Source organism: Ranitomeya variabilis, chromosome 4 (assembly GCF_051348905.1).
Source record: "Ranitomeya variabilis isolate aRanVar5 chromosome 4, aRanVar5.hap1, whole genome shotgun sequence".
Taxonomy (NCBI): Eukaryota; Metazoa; Chordata; class Amphibia; order Anura; family Dendrobatidae; genus Ranitomeya; species Ranitomeya variabilis.
This window is the reverse complement of record NC_135235.1, coordinates 688972398-688993118: the sequence shown is the minus strand read 5'-3', so window position 1 is coordinate 688993118 and position 20721 is coordinate 688972398. Positions and strand designations below refer to the sequence as shown.

Sequence of the window (20721 nt, the reverse complement as noted above, 5' to 3'; positions counted from 1 at the left end):
CATATTGAAATGGAAGGAGTATCATACCACTGCAAACCTACCAAGACCCGGCCGTCCCTCTAGACTTTTCATCTCAAACAAGGAGAAGACTGATCAGAGATGCAGCTAAGAGACCCATGATCACTGTGGATGAACTGCAGAGATCTACAGCTGAGGTGGGACTGTCTGTCCATAGGACAACAATCAGTCATACACTGCACAAATCTGGCCTTTATGGAAGAGTGGCAAGAAGAAAGCCATTTCCCAACAAAGATATCCATAAAAAGTATTGTTTAAAGTTTGCCACAAGCCACCTGGGAGACACACCAAACATGTGGAAGAAGGTGCTCTGGTCAGATGAAACCAAAATCGAAATTTTTGGCAACAATACCAAACGATATGTTTGGAGTAAACTTGGCCACACAGCTCCTCACCCTGAACACACCATCCGCACTGTCAAACATGGTGGTGGCAGCATCATGGTTTGGACCTGCTTTTCTTCAGCAGGGACAGGGAAGATGGTTAAAATTGATGAGAATATATATGGAGCCAAATACAGGACCATTCTTGAAGAAAACCTGTCGGAGTCTGCAAAAGACCTGAAACTGGGACGGAGATTTGTCTTCCAAGAAGACAATGATCAGAAACATAAAGCAAAATCTACAATGGAATGGTTCACAAATAAATGTATCCAGGTGTTAGAATGGCCAAGTCAAAGTCCATACCTCAATCCAATCGAGAATCTGTGGAAAGAGCTGAAAACTGCTGTTCAAATATTCTCCATCAATCCTCACTGAGCTCGAGCTGTTTGGGCAAGAATTTCAGTCTCTCGACGTACAAAACTGATAGAGACATACACCAAGCGACTTGCAGCTGTAATCACAGCAAAAGGTGGCGCAACAAAGTATTAAGTTAAAGGGGCAAAATAATATTGCATGCCCCACTTTTCAGTTTTTGAATTTATACAAAAATTTAAAATAACCCATAAATTTCGTTAAACTTCACAATTGTGTTCCACCTATTGATTCTTCACCAAAAATTTACATTTGGTACCTTTATGTTTGACGCATGATATGTGGGAAAAGGACGAAAAGTTCCAGGGGGCCGAATACTTTCACAAGGCACTATATATATATATATATATATATATATATATATATATATATATATATATATATATATATATATATATATATATATATATATATACATACACATACACACTCACCGGCCACTTTATTAGGTACACCTGTCCAACTTCTTGTTAACACTTAATTTCTAATCAGCCAATCACATGGCGGCAACTCAGTGCATTTAGGCATGTAGACATGGTCAAGACAATCTCCTGCAGTTCAAACCGAGCATCAGTATGGGGAAGAAAGGTGATTTGAGTGCCTTTGAACGTGGCATGGTTGTTGGTGCCAGAAGGGCTGGTCTGAGTATTTCAGAAACTGCTGATCTACTGGGATTTTCACGCACAACCATCTCTAGGGTTTACAGAGAATGGTCCGAAAAAGAAAAAAAATCCAGTGAGCGGCAGTTCTGTGGGCGGAAATGCCTTGTTGATGCCAGAGGTCAGAGGAGAATGGGCAGACTGGTTCGAGCTGATAGAAAGGCAACAGTGACTCAAATCGCCACCCGTTACAACCAAGGTAGGCCTAAGAGCATCTCTGAACGCACAGTGCGTCGAACTTTGAGGCAGATGGGCTACAGCAGCAGAAGACCACACCGGGTACCACTCCTTTCAGCTAAGAACAGGAAACTGAGGCTACAATTTGTACAAGCTCATCGAAATTGGACAGTAGAAGATTGGAAAAACGTTGCTTGGTCTGATGAGTCTCGATTTCTGCTGCGACATTCGGATGGTAGGGTCAGAATTTGGCGTAAACAACATGAAAGCATGGATCCATCCTGCCTTGTATGGAGCATCTTTGGGATGTGCAGCCGACAAATCTGCGGCAACTGTGTGATGCCATCATGTCAATATGGACCAAAATCTCTGAGGAATGCTTCCAGCACCTTGTTGAATCTATGCCACGAAGAATTGAGGCAGTTCTGAAGGCAAAAGGGGGTCCGACCCGTTACTAGCATGGTGTACCTAATAAAGTGGCCGGTGAGTGTATATATATATAGTATAAAGTAGCCACCTTTTGCTTTGATGACCGCTTTGCACACTCTTGGCATTCTCTTGATGATCTTCAAGAGGTAGTCACCGGGAATGGTTTTAAATTCACAGGTGAGCCCCGTCAGGTTTAATGAGTGGGATTTCTTGCCTTATAAATGGGGTTGGGACCATCAGTTGTGTTGTGCAGAAGTCTGGTGGATACACAGCTGATAGTCCTACTGAATAGACTGTTAGAATTTGTATTATGGCAAGAAAAAAGCAGCTAAGTAAAGAAAAACGAGTGGCCATCATTACTTTAAGAAATGAAGGTCAGTCAGTCCGAAAAATTGGGAAAACTTTTAAAGTGTCCCCAAGTGCAGTGGCAAAAACCATCAAGCGCTACAAAGAAACTGGCTCACATGAGGACCGCCCCAGGAAAGGAAGACCAAGAGTCACCTCTGCTTCTGAGGATAAGTTTACCTGAGTCACCAGCCTCAGAAATCGCAGGTTAACAGCAGCTCAGATTAGAGACCAGGTCAATGCCACACAGAGTTCTAGAGGCAGACACATCTCTACAACAACTGTTAAGGAGACTTTGTGCCGTAGGCCTTCATGTTAAAATAGCTGCTAGGAAACCACTGCTAAGGACAGGCAGCAAGCAGAAGAGACTTGTTTGGGCTAAATAACACAAGGAATTGACATTAGACCAGTGGAAATCTGTGCTTTAGTCTGATGAGTCCAAATTTGAGATCTTTTGTTCCAACCACCGTGACTTTGTGCGACGCAGAAAAGGTGAATGGATGGACTCTACATGCCTGGTTCCCACCGTGAAGCGAGGAGGTGTGATGGTGTTGGGGTGCTTTACTGGTGACACTGTTGGGGATTTATTCAAAATTGAAGGCATACTGAACAAGCATGGCTACCATAGCATCTTGCAGTGGCATGCTATTCCATCCGGTTTGCGTTTAGTTGGATCATCATTTATTTTTCAACAGGACAATGACCCCAAACACACCTCCAGGCTGTGTAAGGGATATTTGACCAAGAAGGACAGTGATGGGGTGCTATGCCACATGACCTGGCATCCAGAGTCACCAGACCTGAACCCAATCGAGATGGATTGGGGTGAGCTGGACCGCAGAGTGAAGGAAAAATGGCCAACAAGTGCTAAGCATCTCTGGGAACTCCTTCAAGATTGTTGGAAGACCATTCCCGGTGACTACCTCTTGAAGCTCATCAAGAGAATGCCAAGAGTGTTTTTGTTAAGTATATAATTCCACATGTGATAATTCATAGTTTTGATGCCTTCAGTGTAAATGTACAATTTTCATAGTCATGAAAATACAGAAAAAATCTTTAAACGAGAAAGTGTGTCGAAACTTTTGGTTTTTGGGGTGATATACACTCACCGGCCACTTTATTAGGTACACCTGTCCAACTTCTTGTTAACACTTAATTTCTAATCAGCCAATCACATGGCGGCAACTCAGTGCATTTAGGCATGTAGACATGGTCAAGACAATCTCCTGCAGTTCAAACCGAGCATCAGTATGGGGAAGAAAGGTGATTTGAGTGCCTTTGAACGTGGCATGGTTGTTGGTGCCAGAAGGGCTGGTCTGAGTATTTCAGAAACTGCTGATCTACTGGGATTTTCACGCACAACCATCTCTAGGGTTTACAGAGAATGGTCCGAAAAAGAAAAAAAATCCAGTGAGCGGCAGTTCTGTGGGCGGAAATGCCTTGTTGATGCCAGAGGTCAGAGGAGAATGGGCAGACTGGTTCGAGCTGATAGAAAGGCAACAGTGACTCAAATCGCCACCCGTTACAACCAAGGTAGGCCTAAGAGCATCTCTGAACGCACAGTGCGTCGAACTTTGAGGCAGATGGGCTACAGCAGCAGAAGACCACACCGGGTACCACTCCTTTCAGCTAAGAACAGGAAACTGAGGCTACAATTTGTACAAGCTCATCGAAATTGGACAGTAGAAGATTGGAAAAACGTTGCTTGGTCTGATGAGTCTCGATTTCTGCTGCGACATTCGGATGGTAGGGTCAGAATTTGGCGTAAACAACATGAAAGCATGGATTCATCCTGCCTTGTATGGAGCATCTTTGGGATGTGCAGCCGACAAATCTGCGGCAACTGTGTGATGCCATCATGTCAATATGGACCAAAATCTCTGAGGAATGCTTCCAGCACCTTGTTGAATCTATGCCACGAAGAATTGAGGCAGTTCTGAAGGCAAAAGTGGGTCCAACCCGTTACTAGCATGGTGTACCTAATAAAGTGGCCGGTGAGTGTATATATATATATATATATATATATATGCATTTCCTCTTCTCATTCCTCAGGTTTCATCCTGTCAAAATAAAAACAATTACCGTATTTTTCTGACCATAAGACACACTTTTTTTCCTCCAAATTTGGGAGGAAAGTGTGGGTGCGTCTTATGGTAGGGATGTAGCATGTAAGGAGGGGGGCAACAGGGAGTAGGCACTGTTATCCCACTTCAGGAGGCAGAAAAATGTCCCCGCTGCCCAGAATCAGCGCTGTGGAAACCATGTGGTCCCGATGATTAAGTGCAGTGAATATTCATTAGCTACTCCCAGCCCACCTATCAGCTGAGTGGTGAGCCGGGAGCAGCAAATGAATACTGCACTTAAGCAGCAACACACATGGTTTCCCCAGCGCTGATTCCTGCAGCAGCTGGGGAGATCCGTGTGTTCGGGGGAGGAGGCAGCAGCAGCAGGGTCCGGGGGAGAGGAGATCGCTGCATACCTGCCTGGGCTGGACGCTGAGAGCTGTGCACAAGAAGGACCTGTGATGATGTCAGGAGTGGGCGGGCTGGAGCATCACATGGCAGCACAGAGCCCTCCCTCTTCTTGACATCATCACAGGTCCTTCAGACTCCAACACTAGAGTCTGCTGGCTTCCATTACCTGTGCTGTGGAAAGGCAACAAGAGGGAGGGCTCTGTGTGCAGTCATGGGATGCTTTTACCTCACCACAGGCTGGCTGCCACAATTAAGAGGTTAGTCTTTCCAAAACACAATAAAGCACTCTGCCACTAATTTGGTGAACTATAACTACCAGCATGTCATAGGATCTGCAGGACATGCTGGGAGTTATAGTTCTCCCATGGGATTTTAAAGCAACACTCCAGTGTTATTTTGCAGTGCTGGAGTGGTGCTTTCAATATAAGCCCTGTGCCCCCATTCTTATACTCACCCTCCAGCATCTTCATATAGTACTTCACAGACACCACACTGGTCCTGCAGCTTCCAACATAATAACATACTATTATACATAATAACACCACATATAATAGTATGTTATTAAATATTTTACCACATTTTTTTTTCTTCAAATATTTTTTTACCTATTTTCCACCTCTAAAACCTGGGTGCACCTTATAGTCCGATGCTTCTTATAGTCCGAAAAATACGGTATACAAATCTCACATACAGTTGCCCTTCCAGAGGTGTTGGCACCTGGGGAACATATGAGGTTGTTATGTAATGTGAGCCCTGCACCCAATCAGCGATGGTATCACTGTCACCAACTTTGAAAGAAAAATTAAACATTAAAAGGAAATTGGAGAGCATCCAAACCCCTGGCTTCCTGTTGATGTTCAACATGTCTGAAAGCGGAACACTGAAGTTGGCCTTGATTGGGTGCAGGGCTCTTGTGATGTAACAACCTCACATGAGCCCTGGGAACGCGAGTTCCGACACCTCTGGGAACAGTGCTGGCAAGGATGGTGAGAATGACTGATTTTATTTTAATGAGGTCAAACATAAGGAATGACAAGAGGTTACCAGTCGACAACTCTTTTAAGGAGGTGCATTTTTTTTTCAGCTACAACATTGACATTCTTAACATGAAAAAGGCTTCAACCTTGTGTAACTGCTCAGGTGACTAAGAAGTGATGATTTCATCACAAAACATTTCCCACATTCTGAACAAGAAAAAGGCTTCTATGCTTTGTGCGTTTTCTGGTGTCTATCAAGATGTGTTTTCCGGTTAAAACATTTCCCACATTCTAAACATGAAAAAGGCTTCACCCCTGTGTGAGTTCTCTGATGTCTGATAAGTCTTGATGAATCTGTAAAACATTTCCCACATTCTGAACAGAAAAAAGGCTTCTCCCCCGTGTGAGTTCTCTGGTGTATAACCAAATTTGTTTTCCGGTTAAACCATTTCCCGCATTCTAAACATGTAAAAGGCTTCTCCCCTGTGTGAATTCTCTGGTGCATAACAAAATGTGATTTCTGGTTAAAACATTTCCCACATTCTGAACAGAAAAAAGGCTTCTCCCCTGTGTGAGTTCTTTGGTGTATAACCAAATTTATTTTCTGGATAAACCATTTCCCGCATTCTAAACATGTAAAAGGCTTCTCCCCTGTGTGAATTCTCTGGTGCATAACAAAATGTGATTTCTGGTTAAAACATTTCCCACATTCTGAACATGAAAAAGGCTTCTCCCCTGTGTGAGTTCTGTGGTGCTTTACAAAGTTTTGTTTCTGTGTAAAACATTTCCCACATTCTGAACATGAAAATGGCTTCTCTCCTGTGTGAGTTCTTTGGTGCTTAACCAAGGTTGATTTCTGGTTAAAACATTTCCCACATTCTGAACAGGAAAATCTGTTCCCTGCTGTGTGAATCTTAAGAAAAGAATTTTCGAGGGGAAAACCATTTCCATATTCTGAACGTGAAAATGGCTTCCTTGCCTTCAGAGAAGTTTGTTTTTTAAGGTTTACTTTGTGACTTTGATTTTCCTTAGTAGTTGGTAATGAATCAGAAGACAGGAACAGTTTCAAAGGATCAAATGACAGATTTTTGCTGTGAAAAGATGATGGTGTATCTGGAGTAATGGCAGTCACTTCAATCGTATCCTGTGGGATCTCAAGATCATCAGATTTAAAAATTGACGATGTCAGCTGTCCCTCTGATCTCCTCGTACAGGCATCTCCTAAGAATAAAACCTATGTTTGAATAAAATATTCTTGATTTTTCATGTTTTAACATTTCTACTTGTACTGTTTGTAAAAATGATAAGTTATGTAAAATATTAAATCATTCACTGAGACAATGACAGTTCACAGTCTAATAGAAAACATCATAGGATGAACCAGTAGAGCGGTATTCAATGGTTTGGTTCATTCTGTCTCCCAAATATGTAATAAAAAGCCACCAAAATAGGTTATGTAGGTAAAAATATTACCAACAAAACTTCTACTCATTAACAAAAAAACAAGTCTCAACTCAGGTCCATCATCTGTCAATGGAAAAAATAGAATTAGACTTACCGGTAATTCGGTTTCTAGGAACCTTCCACGGCGGCATACGGAGGTTGCCTCTTTGCCCTGATGGGGGACAGGAAACACAGGGAGATTAAAAGGCCCTCCCACTGACTTATAACTGAAAACCATAGCACCGATTTACCTTCTGAATCCCAGATTTTTATACAGGAATATAGGGAGGAAATTAGCGCCTTCGAGGAAGGTTCCTAGAAACCGAATTACCGGTAAGTCTAATTCTATTTTCTCTAGTCACCTTCCACGACAGCATACGGAGGAATATCAACTAATTTGGCGCTAGGGTGGGACAACGGCCTGGAGTAGTTTCCGGCCAAAGACTAGATCTTTATTGGACAATACGTCCAATCTATAATGCTTGGAGAAAGTGTGTAGAGATGACCATGTCGCCGCCCTGCAGATCTGGTCTGCAGATGCGCCTTGCCTTTCTGCCACAGAGACTGATGTGAACCTAGTTGAGTGGGCCTTGACCCCAGCTGGGGGTGATTTATTTTGAACGAGATATGCTTCTGCTATAGCTCTTTTTATCCAATTAGAGATAGTGCTTTTTGCCACTTTTTTCCCCTTGTTTTGACCAGACAGATGGACAAACAGATTCTGATCAATTCTGCAAGAGCTGGTTTGCTCTAAGTAATGTAGAACAATACGTCAGACATCGAGAGTATGGAATTTTTCCTCCTTCGAGTTTACTGGGTTTTGGAAAAAAGATGGTGTTAGGGTTTGCGGAACGCACCGAATATATTTATTGAGGTGATTGGTGCGTTCGCAACCAAGGATCCACCGTGCAGGAATATCCTGCTGCTAAGTGGATAGCGGCGCAATATGGCGGTAATAACCAGCTCTGTTAGCTTCACAGAGTGGCCGAGAAAGCAAAGCTCTGTGCCCTGTTAACTCTCACAGAGACACAGGCTAACTACCCAGACGAGAGCAGTCAGTGGTCATTCATTCTAGGGGCTTATTTCAGCCGGGTCCCTGAATACTCTCACACACAAACTCCTCGCCGGAGGTGCCAGCATTCTAGGGGCTTATTTCAGCCGGGTCCTTGAACACATTCACACAAATGACCACAATGGCGCAAAGCATGTAACATATGAAGATACTAGCGCATGGCCGTGCGGCCGTGCGAGCCTTAAATAGCTGCAGCACATACAGGACCTTAAAGAAGAGGACCAATGAGAGATTGCCATACCTGAGCACGTGACCCTAGATCTCCACAGAGATCTTGCCCTGGGCATGCTCAGTGTGTGCAGAGCAGGACTTAGTCCTAGCACCTATAGGACCTTCCTGAAAGGACCAATGGACTTGGCTGCAGAAGCTGAACATGTGACCCCTGATCTCCAGTGAGAGATCTTACCCTGGGCATGCTCAGTATGTGCAAAGCAGGACTTAGTCCCAGGAAAGCCTGTTCGCCGTAGATCAGTGCAGGGTACAATAGTAGAGCCTGGAGAGGCAGCAATAACCCTTTTCACTGAATCAGACTCCGTGAGACGCTGGGACCGACGTCTCCGCTGAGCAGGCTCCACTGCGGCCGATGGAGAATGGGAGACTGCAGCAGAGATGGATCAAGATTCCCCCTGTGCAGCAGAGGAAACTTGACTCCTAACAGATGGTAGGATGATTTCCTGGGAACGGTGAAATTCAGAGACTACATTTGGAAGAAAAGAAGGGTTGAGATGAAGGACTATGGAATCATCTCTAATTGACAAATAGGTCTCCCTTATCGATAGGGCTTGTAGTTCCCCTCCCTCCTAGCTGTGGTTATAGCCACGAGAAAAACAGTTTTGTAAGTAAGATTTTGAGGAGAACAGGAAGACAAAGGTTCAAATGGTGGACATGTGAGCCCTTGTAGCACCAAGTTAAGATCCCATGAGGAAACCACCAACTGTCTCTTAGGGTTCATTCTGAGGGCTGATATCATGAACCTCTTGATCCAGCTAGATCCTGGTCAAAAACAGAACTGAGAGCCGAGACCTGGACTTTAGAGTGCTAGGCCTAAGGCGGATTTCTAAGCCCTTTTGTAGAAAATCTAGTATTTGTGACATATTTGGGCTAAGGGGATCCGGTAGGTTAATGAGGCAGAAGGATGAACATTTTTTCCAGACCTTATTGTAGATAGCGTTGGTTACTGGCTTTCTGGACCATTGTAGAGTAGCAATTACTGGGTCTAACAGCCCTTTGGCTCTCAGTAACCAAGCCGCTAGGTTCCACTTCTGAGGATCCAAGTGATAAATGGGCTCCTGTGAGAGGAGGTTGTTTTCTACTGGAAACTGGACCGGGCCGTCCACCTGTAGATCAATTGTCAGGTTGAACCAACTTTCTCTTGGCCATAACGGGGCTACCAAGATAGTTGGGGTCCGTTCTTCTCGGATTTTCTGTAGAACCGTTGCCAGAATCGGGACTGGTGGGAACGCATAGGCCAAGTGAAAGTCCCAAAGCATCTACTCCCCTGGAATGGTCTCTGGTGTCTAGGGAGAAGAAGGCTTCCACCTGCTTGTTTTGGCAAGATGCAAAAAGATCTATTTCTGGTAGGCCCCACCTGTCTGCCAGTATTCTGAAGCTCCGACTGTTCGAGCTCCATTCCCCCGGCTGGATGTCTTGGCGACTCAGAAAGTCTGCCTGGATGTTGGAAGAGCCTTTCAAATGAACTGCTGTCAGCAACAGTAGGTGTTTTTCGGCCCAGCAGAATATTTGAGTGGAAATACTTTTTAGGTTGTTGAACCTTGTACTGTCTTGATGCTTGATATGAGCAACTTCAGTCATGTTGTCAGAATATATTCGGATGTGTTGTCCAGCGATCAGGTGACCTGCTGCCAGAAGGGCTTCCGCTACAGCTTTTAACTCTCTGAAATTGGAAGACTTCCCACTTGTGGTCTGGTCCCAGAGTCCTTGGAATGGGATATTGTTTATCATGGCTCCCCAGCCCCTCCTGCTGGCATCTGATGTAATTGTAGTTAGCGGGACCTGAGTTCAGCTCACACTTCTGTGGAGGTTTCTGGAATTTATCCACCATGCCAGGGAGGCTCTTACTCGACCCAGCGCGTGTAGCCTTCTGTTTAGAGTACTGGGATGGCCCTTCCAGTTCCCTAAAATATGAGCTTGAAGGACTCTGAAGTGGGCCTGAGCCCAGGCTACCGATTGGATGCAGGCTGTCATGGAGCCCAAGACCGACATGCTTTCTCAGAGTGTAGGGGACCTCATGTCTCTGAACCTCTTGACATTTGATATTAAGGTCAGATGGTGGTCTTCTGGAAGGAAAGACATCTATTTTGCAGAGGTCAGGAGTACTCCCAGGAATTTCCTGGTTTTGGAGGACCATAGCTGAGACTTTTTCAGGTTCGGGATCCACCCCAGAGATGTTAAAATATCGAGGGTCTTTGATACATAAGATTCCAGGGCCGTCTTGGTGGAGGCTACCATCAGCAAGTCGTCCAAGTAAGGCGCTATACAGATGCCTCGACTCCAGATAAAGGACACTACTTCTGCCATTACCTTGGAGAAGATTCTTGGTGCTGAGGAGATTCCAGACAGAAGGACGTTGAACTGATAGTGTTCCACCTGCCAACCTCCCTGTACCGCAAACCTGAGATATTTTCTGTGTCTCGGGTGGATTGGAATATGGAAGTAGGTGTCTTAAGTCAATCGTCGACATAAAGAAGTTAGGCCTGCTCAACGGAATGGCTGATCTTAAGGGTTCCATCTTGAATCTGCGGTATCATATGTTGGTTTAGTCCCTTAAGATTTATAATGATACGAGCTTCGCCTGAGGGTTTGGCTACCAGAAACAGTCGAGAGTAGTGGCCCAGACCCCATTCCGACTCTGGAACCTGGGCGATCACGTCTGATCTTACAAGGTCTCTGAGACCTACTAGCAGAGCTGTTTGATCTCTTGGTGTTGGAAGGGAAGGGACGAGATGAACTTTATTAATAGGCCCTCCTTGATGATATTGAGGACCCAGTGACAACTGGTGATGTTCTGCCACTGATGTACATATCTTGAGAGTCTCCGCCCCACCAGGGCGAAGTCATCGTTTCTCTTGTTGGGACTGCTGCTGCTGGGGAATGACAATATTCTTCCCCCCACCTTTTGCATAACTCCACCTCCCGGACTTTCCCTTCCCCCTCTGGGAGGTTTGAGGCTGTGAGGCATGAAAAAAACATTTTTTAGAGATTTTTTTGTTCCGGGAGGGTTTTCTTTCTTATCGGTGGCATTTTCTAGGATTTTGTCTAGGAAAGGCCCAAAGACATTATCCTTTAAAGGGTATGGCACATAATTTGGCTTTGGAGGTGATGTCACCAAACCACATCTTGAGCCAGAGAACTCTCCTAGCCGACTTGGACTGCACAAGTGACCTAGCGGCAACTCTGATGGATTCCATGAAAGCATACCCTAAAAATCTAGTAGCCCTGAGAAGGCTAGGCAGTGAGTCTAGCAGTTCACCCCTGGAGGTACCCTGGGATATAAGTTTCTAGTTCCTCTAACCAGCGGGAGAGGGTTCTAGCTACGCAGGTGGAAGCAATGTTAGCTTTTAAAGCAACCGTAGATGTCTCCCAGGACTTCTTCAAGAGACTCTCCATTTTTCTGTCCATTGGATCCTTCAATTGCGAAGAATCTTCAAATGGGAGTGCGGTTCTTTTTGAAACCTTGGCCACCTGTACATTGACTTTGAGAATATCCCATGTAACAGAATCACCTTGTAGGGTGAATCTGTGTTTCATCTCTGAGGGGATGCTGAGGCATTTTTCCGGCAGATCCCACTCCTGACAAAGCATGACAAGTATATTAGCATGCACCGGGAACCCTACATGTTTTCCCGTTTTTAGCCCACCAAACATCTGGTCCTGATTGGACTGAGGCTCTGATTCCTCTTCCAGCCCCATAGTGCTGAGTACTGCAGATACCAGCTCCTCAACCCACTCCGAGGAAAAGAGATATTTTCTGGCTTCAGAGGCCTTAGGTGACGTGGGTTCCTCCCATTTACCAGAGGATGATGCGTAGCATAGGTCTGATTCAGACTCAGAGTCCTCAACCTGTATTTTCCTTTTCTTCCCTGGAGAAGGGGGTGGTGGAGGTGGAGGGGTAAAAGCCACCAGGGAAGACTGCACCTCCTGCTTGACCAGCCAGCGAATCTCTTCCAAAAGGGAGGGTTGCTCTGCTCTGACTACTTTGTCGATGCATGACTGGCAGAGCTTTTTATCCCATAGTGAAGGTAGCTTTATAGTACAAATGGAACACTTTTTCCTAATAGTGGCTTTGGGGGTAGACTTGTCTCCCTGGAACGAGAGGGAGAAAGGTGTCAGACAAAAAGAACCCCCTAAATTATTCTAAATGAGGACCCCATCCCTGCATACACTTACTGTGGCAGGGGCAGCGCTGGGCTCTGCAGACGCAGGGCATGAATTGCCTTCCATGCTAAAGGATAGTCTTAACTCTGTGGCCCCTGCCCCCCAGCGTGGGTTGTTTTCCCCTCCCCCTCCTGGGTCCATGTGCAGGTGGTGCGGTGTCCACGAGCACCAAGCGCTGTTCCTGGCCGGAAGTTCAGATGCGCACCACTGAAACGCAAAGTCCCGGAAGTGACGCGTGCTGACGTCACTTCCAGGACAACAAGCCAAACGTATGGAGGGGGAGAAGACCGGGGAGCTCAGGGAGGTCCCCGGTCGGGATCTCTGGCCTGCTTTGCCCTCTTGGGAGCGCGGGAAGGCCAGGAGGGGGTCCCGAGGTCACTATTGAAAAGCGAATATACTCGTTGCTCGTGTTTTCCTGAGCACGCTCGGGTGATCTCCGAGTATTTGTTTGTGCTCTGAGACTTCGTTTTCTTTGCCGCAGCTGAATGATTTACAGCTGATAGATAGCTTGATTACATGTGGGGATTCCCTAGCAACAGGCAACCCCCACATGTACTCAGGCTGGCTCAAGCTGTAAATCATGCAGCTGAATCAGCAAAAACTAAATATCCGAGCAGTCACAAATACTCAGAGACCACCCGAGCAACGAGTATATTCGCTCATCACTAGAGGTCACCCAACTGGGGATGACGGGAGCAGCCTGGAGGAGGCGAGTAGTGACCACTTGCTGCCCGGCAATACAGGCTCTGCCTGTCAAGGTACTGCAGTCGCCGGCCACCACAGCACAGAGACCTCTTCCTGCCCCATAGGGAACAGGAAAGACACTGGCAAGTGGGAGGGCCTTTTAACCTCTCTGTGTTTCCTGTCCCCCATCAGGGCAAAGAGGCAACCTCAATATGCCGTCGTGGACTGTGACTAGAGAAATTAAGGTTTACACATTATTAGTGGCTAAAAGGCTCTTAAAAAGCAACATGGCTTCCATAACCCAGTCCAGCAATAACTGTTCTCTCAAAGTCAAGTCTCCCCCTTGATTCTGAGCCTTGCAGTGTGCCCAAACCACATTTAGCTTCCATATATTTGGCATTGCTATAGTGAGAGGAGGCCACTTAATTTACGGTGTGTGTGCCTCCCGGAGCACAATCTGGGCAGTATGTGTTGGGTAACAAAATTGTATATTTGCAATTTTCAATTCAACATCCATTGTGTGCTAATTTCCAGAAAGTGCCTGTGGAATCAAAATAGTCACTACTCCTATAAATTAATTCCCCGAGGGTTATAATTTCCCGAATGTAGTCACTTTATTAAGATTTCTACTGCTCTAGTTTTCTGCCCTTTTGTCATACTAGGGCTTTTGCAAACGGTGTGTCCCATCTCCTTTGGGATCTGCTCCTGCGACATCTGCTTCTGTCACCAGGTGCAGCCTTATTCATTTTGCAGGTGTTGCTGCTAATGAAGGAGACATCGGAACCCGAAGCTCTGGGAGGCACAGGCTCTGTCCAGCCACTAAGATTATGGTGCCTGGGACCAGTAATACCATTCAGTCTAGATTTATGGATTAGCGTGCTGTTCAGCTGGAGTAATCTGCTACCTACTTCAGGCAATAGGAAAGCACCACACTCTACTGAAGCTTGAAGCATATTGTTGGAACCTGCCACATACAGCCTTGTTCTCCTCTGTTTCTGTCCTCTGTGCTCAGCTCCAGGTTTGTTTATTTGATTCCTGTTGTGATCCCTGCTTGTTTACAGAGTATTCTTGAGTCTTCTGATTTTGTATTTTCTCTGCCTTCCTGGTTGTGACCCTACTACATGACTATTCTTCTTGTCATCTCACTCCACAGTACAACAGGTAACAATGAGTGCCAAGCATAGGGGTCTCTGTGTAAATCCAGATCAATGTAGAGCGGTTAAAGGGTGGGGAGCAAGACAATCCCTGGCATCAGGAAAATGGAGTAGATAGCACCAAGCCTGTTCATACTGGCCATCTTTTGAGCTGCCAGGTGATCACGAATAGCGCTTCCAATACATTGTGTCTGCAAATTATTTCTGCAAGATCTGCAATCAAACAGCTAAAAGGCGTTCCTTCCCTTCTTAACCCTGCCATGTGTTCAGACAGTAGTGTATAACGGTATATAAGGTATTGTCAGATTCAAGGGAAGTTGGGAAATAATTTGTAAGATTCATCTTTTTGCTATTACCATTTGTGAAAATCAAAAAAATTGGAGCTTATATTTCGTGAAGAATTCCAAAGTTATCATCACATAAATTGACACAGATTTGAAAAATGGGGCCTGATTAGGAACACAAAACTGGCTGCAGGAAGTGGTTACCGTAAATCAGAATACAGACTACTGTAGTCAAAATCTGTGACCATATTCAAGAACACATCTACTGGAATGATCAAACTCAACCATCTTCATCAGTAAAAAATGAGTAACTAGTGGTGAAACCTCTTTGGGGTTCATTGACTCTTGGCAATCTAAACTATCGTAAGGGCCAATATTTTCTATCAAATGAAGAAATATTAGATAGTCAAACATAACGTTGTATAATAATGCAGAGCCGAAGTGTCTTAAATTTAGATTTCGGGCATTTGGAAGAGGTAATGGAGACCTTTTGCTAAAGACTATCAGGGAGTTACAGAGCTACAAAGAGTTCTGACCAGAACAGAAGAGTAGAGAAAGTATTAGTGCTCCCCGTTTCAGGAGAGATTGTGCAGTAATCTGAATTCCTTAGGATTGAAAACATAATAGAATTTGACATGGAGTGAATCCATGAAACCAGGGCTCGAGCCATGCCAACACATCTCCTGCAGGCATTAATAAATGTATATTACAGCCATCAGCCATGCACAGCTTAGAGATTTATCATGGGACAAGTGTAATGGTTTCTGAATAGTTGATTGAAATTCTGTTTAGCCGGTTTTAAAATAATATGAAAAGTAAGGATAAAGGAAAACTCTGCTGTTATTGTACAGAAATTCACACTTAATGCTGTCGATCATAAAAGTGAAGTTTGGCCAGAAAGACTGGACCTGGTCTTGTAGGGACCATATGAGCACATTCAGCAGCACAAAAGGGAGAGAAGGTAGATTCATCCAATTAGATATCAGGGTTCCAGGAAGCCAACAGCATCAATACCCTCTGCTTTCTCTTACAAGCCCATCATATTTTCTTCAAGTGATTTTCTAACTTGTCAGCATATTCTACGTACGCTGTCATTTGACTTTGTAGTTTACAGATCTGGGCAGATAACGGTCAGGGGCTTTCATAATTTCACAAAGTAATTTCAACATTTTCGGATGGAGAATATTGTGGTCTTAAGGCAAAATGGTGATCACACGATTGTGATACGTCGGACTACACCACCGATAAAGCAGCCATAGCCGGTGACTGAGAAGAATCTATGACTTCTCTGCATTTAGTGGTTACTACTCACCTGGGTAGTCATATGTAGGATTCTCCTCTTTACATCGCTCATCACACCTCACATATGTCTCTGTAGTATTAATATGGGTCAGATCTTCACCCTGAAACAAATATTGTAAAAGTCACAGACAGATGGAGAAGTCACATGTATGATCAGTTCTAATCCTGCCATCTCCACCGTTCTCATTACACAAGTATAAATCATATAATACTGGGGGATAAAACAAGACTGAGCACAAGACCTTCACAGCCGTCTACACATCATAGGGGAGATCTCATGACACCTTCTCTCCATCTACCTGATGATCCTGAGGAGCATTGGGATCTTCTTGTTTACAGTCCTGTTGAAGAAGAGGACGGGGACATCTCTCGTGTGCTGTCCTTTTACTGGATAGATCTGGAGGAAACACATACAGGGACTGAATTCATTCTTTACATACAGATAATTATAGGCCGTGTGTATTTAGTCCTGCCTATTACCTGGTGATGTGAGGAGCTGGGGAACCTCCATCATGACGACCTTGTACAGATCTTTGTGTCCTTCTAAATACTCCCACTCCTCCATGGAGAAATAGACAGCGACATCCTGACACCTTATAGGAACCTGACACATACAATGATACCGTCATCCCCCCGATCCCATCATAGCGTTACTATATAATGTCCCAGCATTCCCAGCAGTGTCATCTCTCCAGTCAGCAGCTCAATCATCTTGTAGATGAGGTCTAGGATCTTCTGGTCATTGATGTCCTCATGTATCAGGGGGTGAGGTGGAGGCTCTGTGAATGGGCTCAGGGGTCCTCCCCATCCCTCAGACACAGGGTCCTGACAGCGCTCACTAGAGGTCTTCTTCACTACTGTGTAATCCTGGTTATGGAGAGACACATTAATAAATCTCACTACAGACATTTCCAGAGTCCTCACCTCTCCAGTTCTGTCCATCTGTTGTTCCCATAGATAAGAATGATGTAATGTGACATCCTCAGAATCTCTCACCTCTCCAGTAAGCCGGAAGAGGATCTCTAGGGTGAGGTGTAATATCCTCTCCGCCATCTTGTCTCTGTCCATATCCATCCTTGATGGGTAAGTCAAAAAAATTCTCTTATATAGAAGATCTTCACTGAGAGGATCCGATATTGTAGAGACCTGAATGAGAAGATGAGTCGATGTAAAATTATACAAATCCTGTGAAATAATACAATTACTGGAGATAATAAGGGAAGGAAGGAGATAGAACGTGTAGATCTTGTATTCTCTAGTCTTGTATGGACTGGAACATAAGCTGAATTGCTGACTAAGACATCTCCTCCATTCCCCCAATCTCTGGCTATGTTACTCACTGCTTCGGCAGCTGATTAGCTGTAGGAATTACAAGTTCATTAAGAATGACGAGAAAATACAGAGACTGGCGGGGACCCAAGCACCAATGGTATTTTTATTAGTTTACAACATTCTGTTTTTTCCCTGATATCTACTAAGGTGGAAGAAGGAGAAATTCAGGAAATCGTTTGTACCTACTGCTATGGGGATGTATAATAATTTCCTAAGGGTGGTAGACAACAATGACTGATTGCTGGTGTACTAATGTCAATTAACAGTGACTTACAGTATATACTGGAACTACCCACATTCATTTGTTACGTAATGTTTGTATACTTGTGCAAGATTCGTGTCCTAATATTTTATGTACTGATGTTTGTATTGCTGCAGTAATACCGTAATTTCCTCCAGGATCAATAAAGTGTATCGTATCGTATCTACTAATAAAACCTATATATTTAGGCCACAGACAACAAGCAGTTTCTTCCTCGGAGTCGGCAGCTGAATACGTTCCTCATAGACTCATCTTCCATAACGCTAATTCTTGTCTCATTTACCGACCCTGGAATCGGCATTAGTAATACTGCAGGAGATATTCATTACACGTGACAGGAGAAATAACTACTTCATGATGAGGACGACATCTTCATCTTCTACTACGGCTCTAGAAACATATTTGTCCAGAGTCCATCACTGACTCCATCCCCACCGGCCGTCTATATGAAGGTTTCCCGACAATACTGCGTGGGCAGGGGCATAACTACAACAGGTGCAAGGGTTGCAATCGCACCCGGGCCCTGGAGCCTAGGGGGCCCTCAAAGTCCATTTGGCCTATAGAAAAAGACTATTGCTATTAAAGATTTAAAATATTTGGGGACCCCATTGAAGCTTTTGCATCGGGGCCCATGAGTTTCAAGTTATGCCACTGTGTGTGGGCCCGGTACTATGAGAGTAATACAGGTTTCCTTGGTTCCTGTATTTCATAGTTGGGTCGTTTGTATCTATCTGCGGAAAAGGAACAAAACCATTGTGATTCTTATAAGGAGACAACACAAACCCCCTAAATATAACATTTCTATAACAGCCCCACAATCTGTGACCCTTCAGGGTAAATCGCTCTCTCACCATTGGATTAGAGCTGATACTATGGAGCTAAAGGGACTAAACAGACTTTCTGTCACCTCCATAAAGGGGCACTTTTCCGTGTTTGTCAGAACTGTCCGAGGAATATTAGAGGGGATAGTTTCCCCCAATTAGAAGGGACACCTGTGGGTATTGGGGTCTTTACCTGCTACAGTTCTGGTGTGGACCCTCCACCCGCAGAGCCGCACTCCACATAGAGAATAATGGGGCCTCCAGCACCGACCTCCACCCGCAGAGCCGCACTCCACATAGAGAATAATGGGGCCTCCAGCACCGACCTCCACCCGCAGAGCCGCACTCCAAATAGAGAATAATGGGGCCTCCAGCACCGACCTCCACCCGCAGAGCCGCACTCCACATAGAGAATAATGGAGCCTCCAGCACCGACCTCCACCCACAGAGCCGCACTCCACATAGAGGATAATGGAGCCTCCAGCACCGACCTCCACCCACAGAGCCGCACTCCACATACAGCTGCTCTGTGTGCACAGGACCTGTGATGAGGTCACAGGAGGGGAGGAGTCAGGGGTCACATGATCAGGGGCCTCAGTGTATGCAGGACTCTGCTGTGCTGGTTGTCATGGTGCTGGATGAGGGGAAGTTTATGTGTGGGGTCAGGAGGGGTTTACAGTGTGGATGTAGCGGAGCCGTGTGTGTACGAGGTGTACGGAGCGGAGCCGTATATATAACAGAAGTACATGGTGTACGCTGCGCACAGAGCAGAGCCGGGTGTGATGCTTCGGGTATATAGGCCGCAGTGCAGACACTTGCTGAGTGTGAGGAGCGAGTGGAGTGGGATCCCAGTGAGAAGAGAATCTCCACTTCTCCCACCATTGATGCCGTACACAGAACAACATACAACCCCCTAATGTGACCCCATTTCGGACCCTGTACCCACCAGGGAAGTCATCTCAGGGTGTAATGGGCATTTTTATCCCACAGCTGTCACTGATTTCTTTATCACTCGGTTGTGAAGATAATATTACATTTGTTCTGAGGCGCAGTGAGGGGCTCAGCTCAGGGGGGAAACATCTGAGTGGGCTCCTAACCAGGTGTCACTGTGGTACCTCACCTGCCCTCTCAGCGCCTCCCTACTCACTATGGTCACCACACGGCTTCTCAGCATGTTGCTTCCATTTGGCCTTATGGCAGGATTGGCCGGTCTCTACAGGAATATAACCCTGCTGTGTCCTTCAGAGATTAGGTCCCCAGCCTATCCCGTGCCGGCAGGTCCTATATTAGGCAGCTCCACCCACCGCTCTGCTGAATGTTGGTTGCTAGGCAGTTCCCTCTGCTTGTGTCCAGTTTGTGTTGCCTGTTGTACCTCACACTTGTGTCTGTGACTCTTCCATCAGCTGCTCCAGTCCTGGTGACTACCCTGGAGTAGTACCTATGTCTACCGGCTGTCCAGCCTGTCCTCTCCACCAGTAGTTCTTGTGAAGACCTGGTGGACACCTAATTACACCCCTCAAGGGTAAGCCCGGCCCGTGGCGCAGTGGGTCCACATCCATCAGGGTTACACCAAGTAACTTCACACCTCCCAACTTTTGAAGCACAGAAAGAGGCACAGAATATGTGGCTTACATAGCGGCAAATATTGGCCACCCTCCAATCCACGCCCATTTACCATTTCTTTCTCCCCTGGCAGGAGTTGTCTGAGGGGCGCTGGTAGTGAGGGAAATTCAGCAGACACCTGAGACTGCAGGACGTAGACCCAAATTCCGGACTGTCCGCTGTATCCGGGACAGTTGGGATTAGAGAGGGGCAGGTGGTTTCAGGGGTCTCTGGTCCAGCGTGTGTGGGACCTGGGGATTATTGTTTGATCCTTCATTCACAGTCGGAGCCTCCAGAACTTCCTCATCGTTATGTAACGTCACTATACGACATCCGGCTTTGTTGTGTCTGTACGGCCGTGTTCACACGTTGCAGAAATACTGTGTGTTTTGTTTTCTGCAGGATCCGCACCAAACTGCACAATAACAATCTTCTCCCCCTTATTTGATGCGTTTTTGGTGCAGATGTGAAGCCGCGTTTATAATGTGCTTTTTGTAGTACAGAAAAGTTTTGATTCTGCACTTAATAAAGTTTCT

General features: G+C 45.5%; 1 protein-coding gene across 3 annotated transcripts; it reads right to left on the bottom strand.

Moving 5' to 3' along the window:
* Positions 1-4402: 4402 nt before the first annotated feature.
* Positions 4403-19841, bottom strand: LOC143767695 (oocyte zinc finger protein XlCOF7.1-like). Of its 3 annotated transcripts, none has more exons than XM_077256185.1 (6): positions 19704-19841; positions 17093-17314; positions 16649-16772; positions 16468-16565; positions 16179-16269; positions 4403-7055 (listed from the first exon to the last, which is right to left on the bottom strand). In XM_077256185.1, the coding sequence occupies exons 1-6, from the start codon at positions 19755-19757 to the stop codon at positions 6061-6063; spliced, it is 1584 nt and encodes a 527-aa protein (XP_077112300.1). In that variant the 5' UTR covers positions 19758-19841; the 3' UTR covers positions 4403-6060. The 3 variants fall into 3 exon arrangements, with proteins under 3 accessions (XP_077112300.1, XP_077112301.1, XP_077112302.1); XM_077256186.1 differs by lacking the exon at positions 19704-19841 and adding an exon at positions 18777-19107; XM_077256187.1 differs by lacking the exon at positions 19704-19841 and adding an exon at positions 18965-19016 and having other exon boundaries at positions 16649-17035; positions 17165-17314.
* Between the last annotated feature and the right edge of the window lie 880 nt (positions 19842-20721).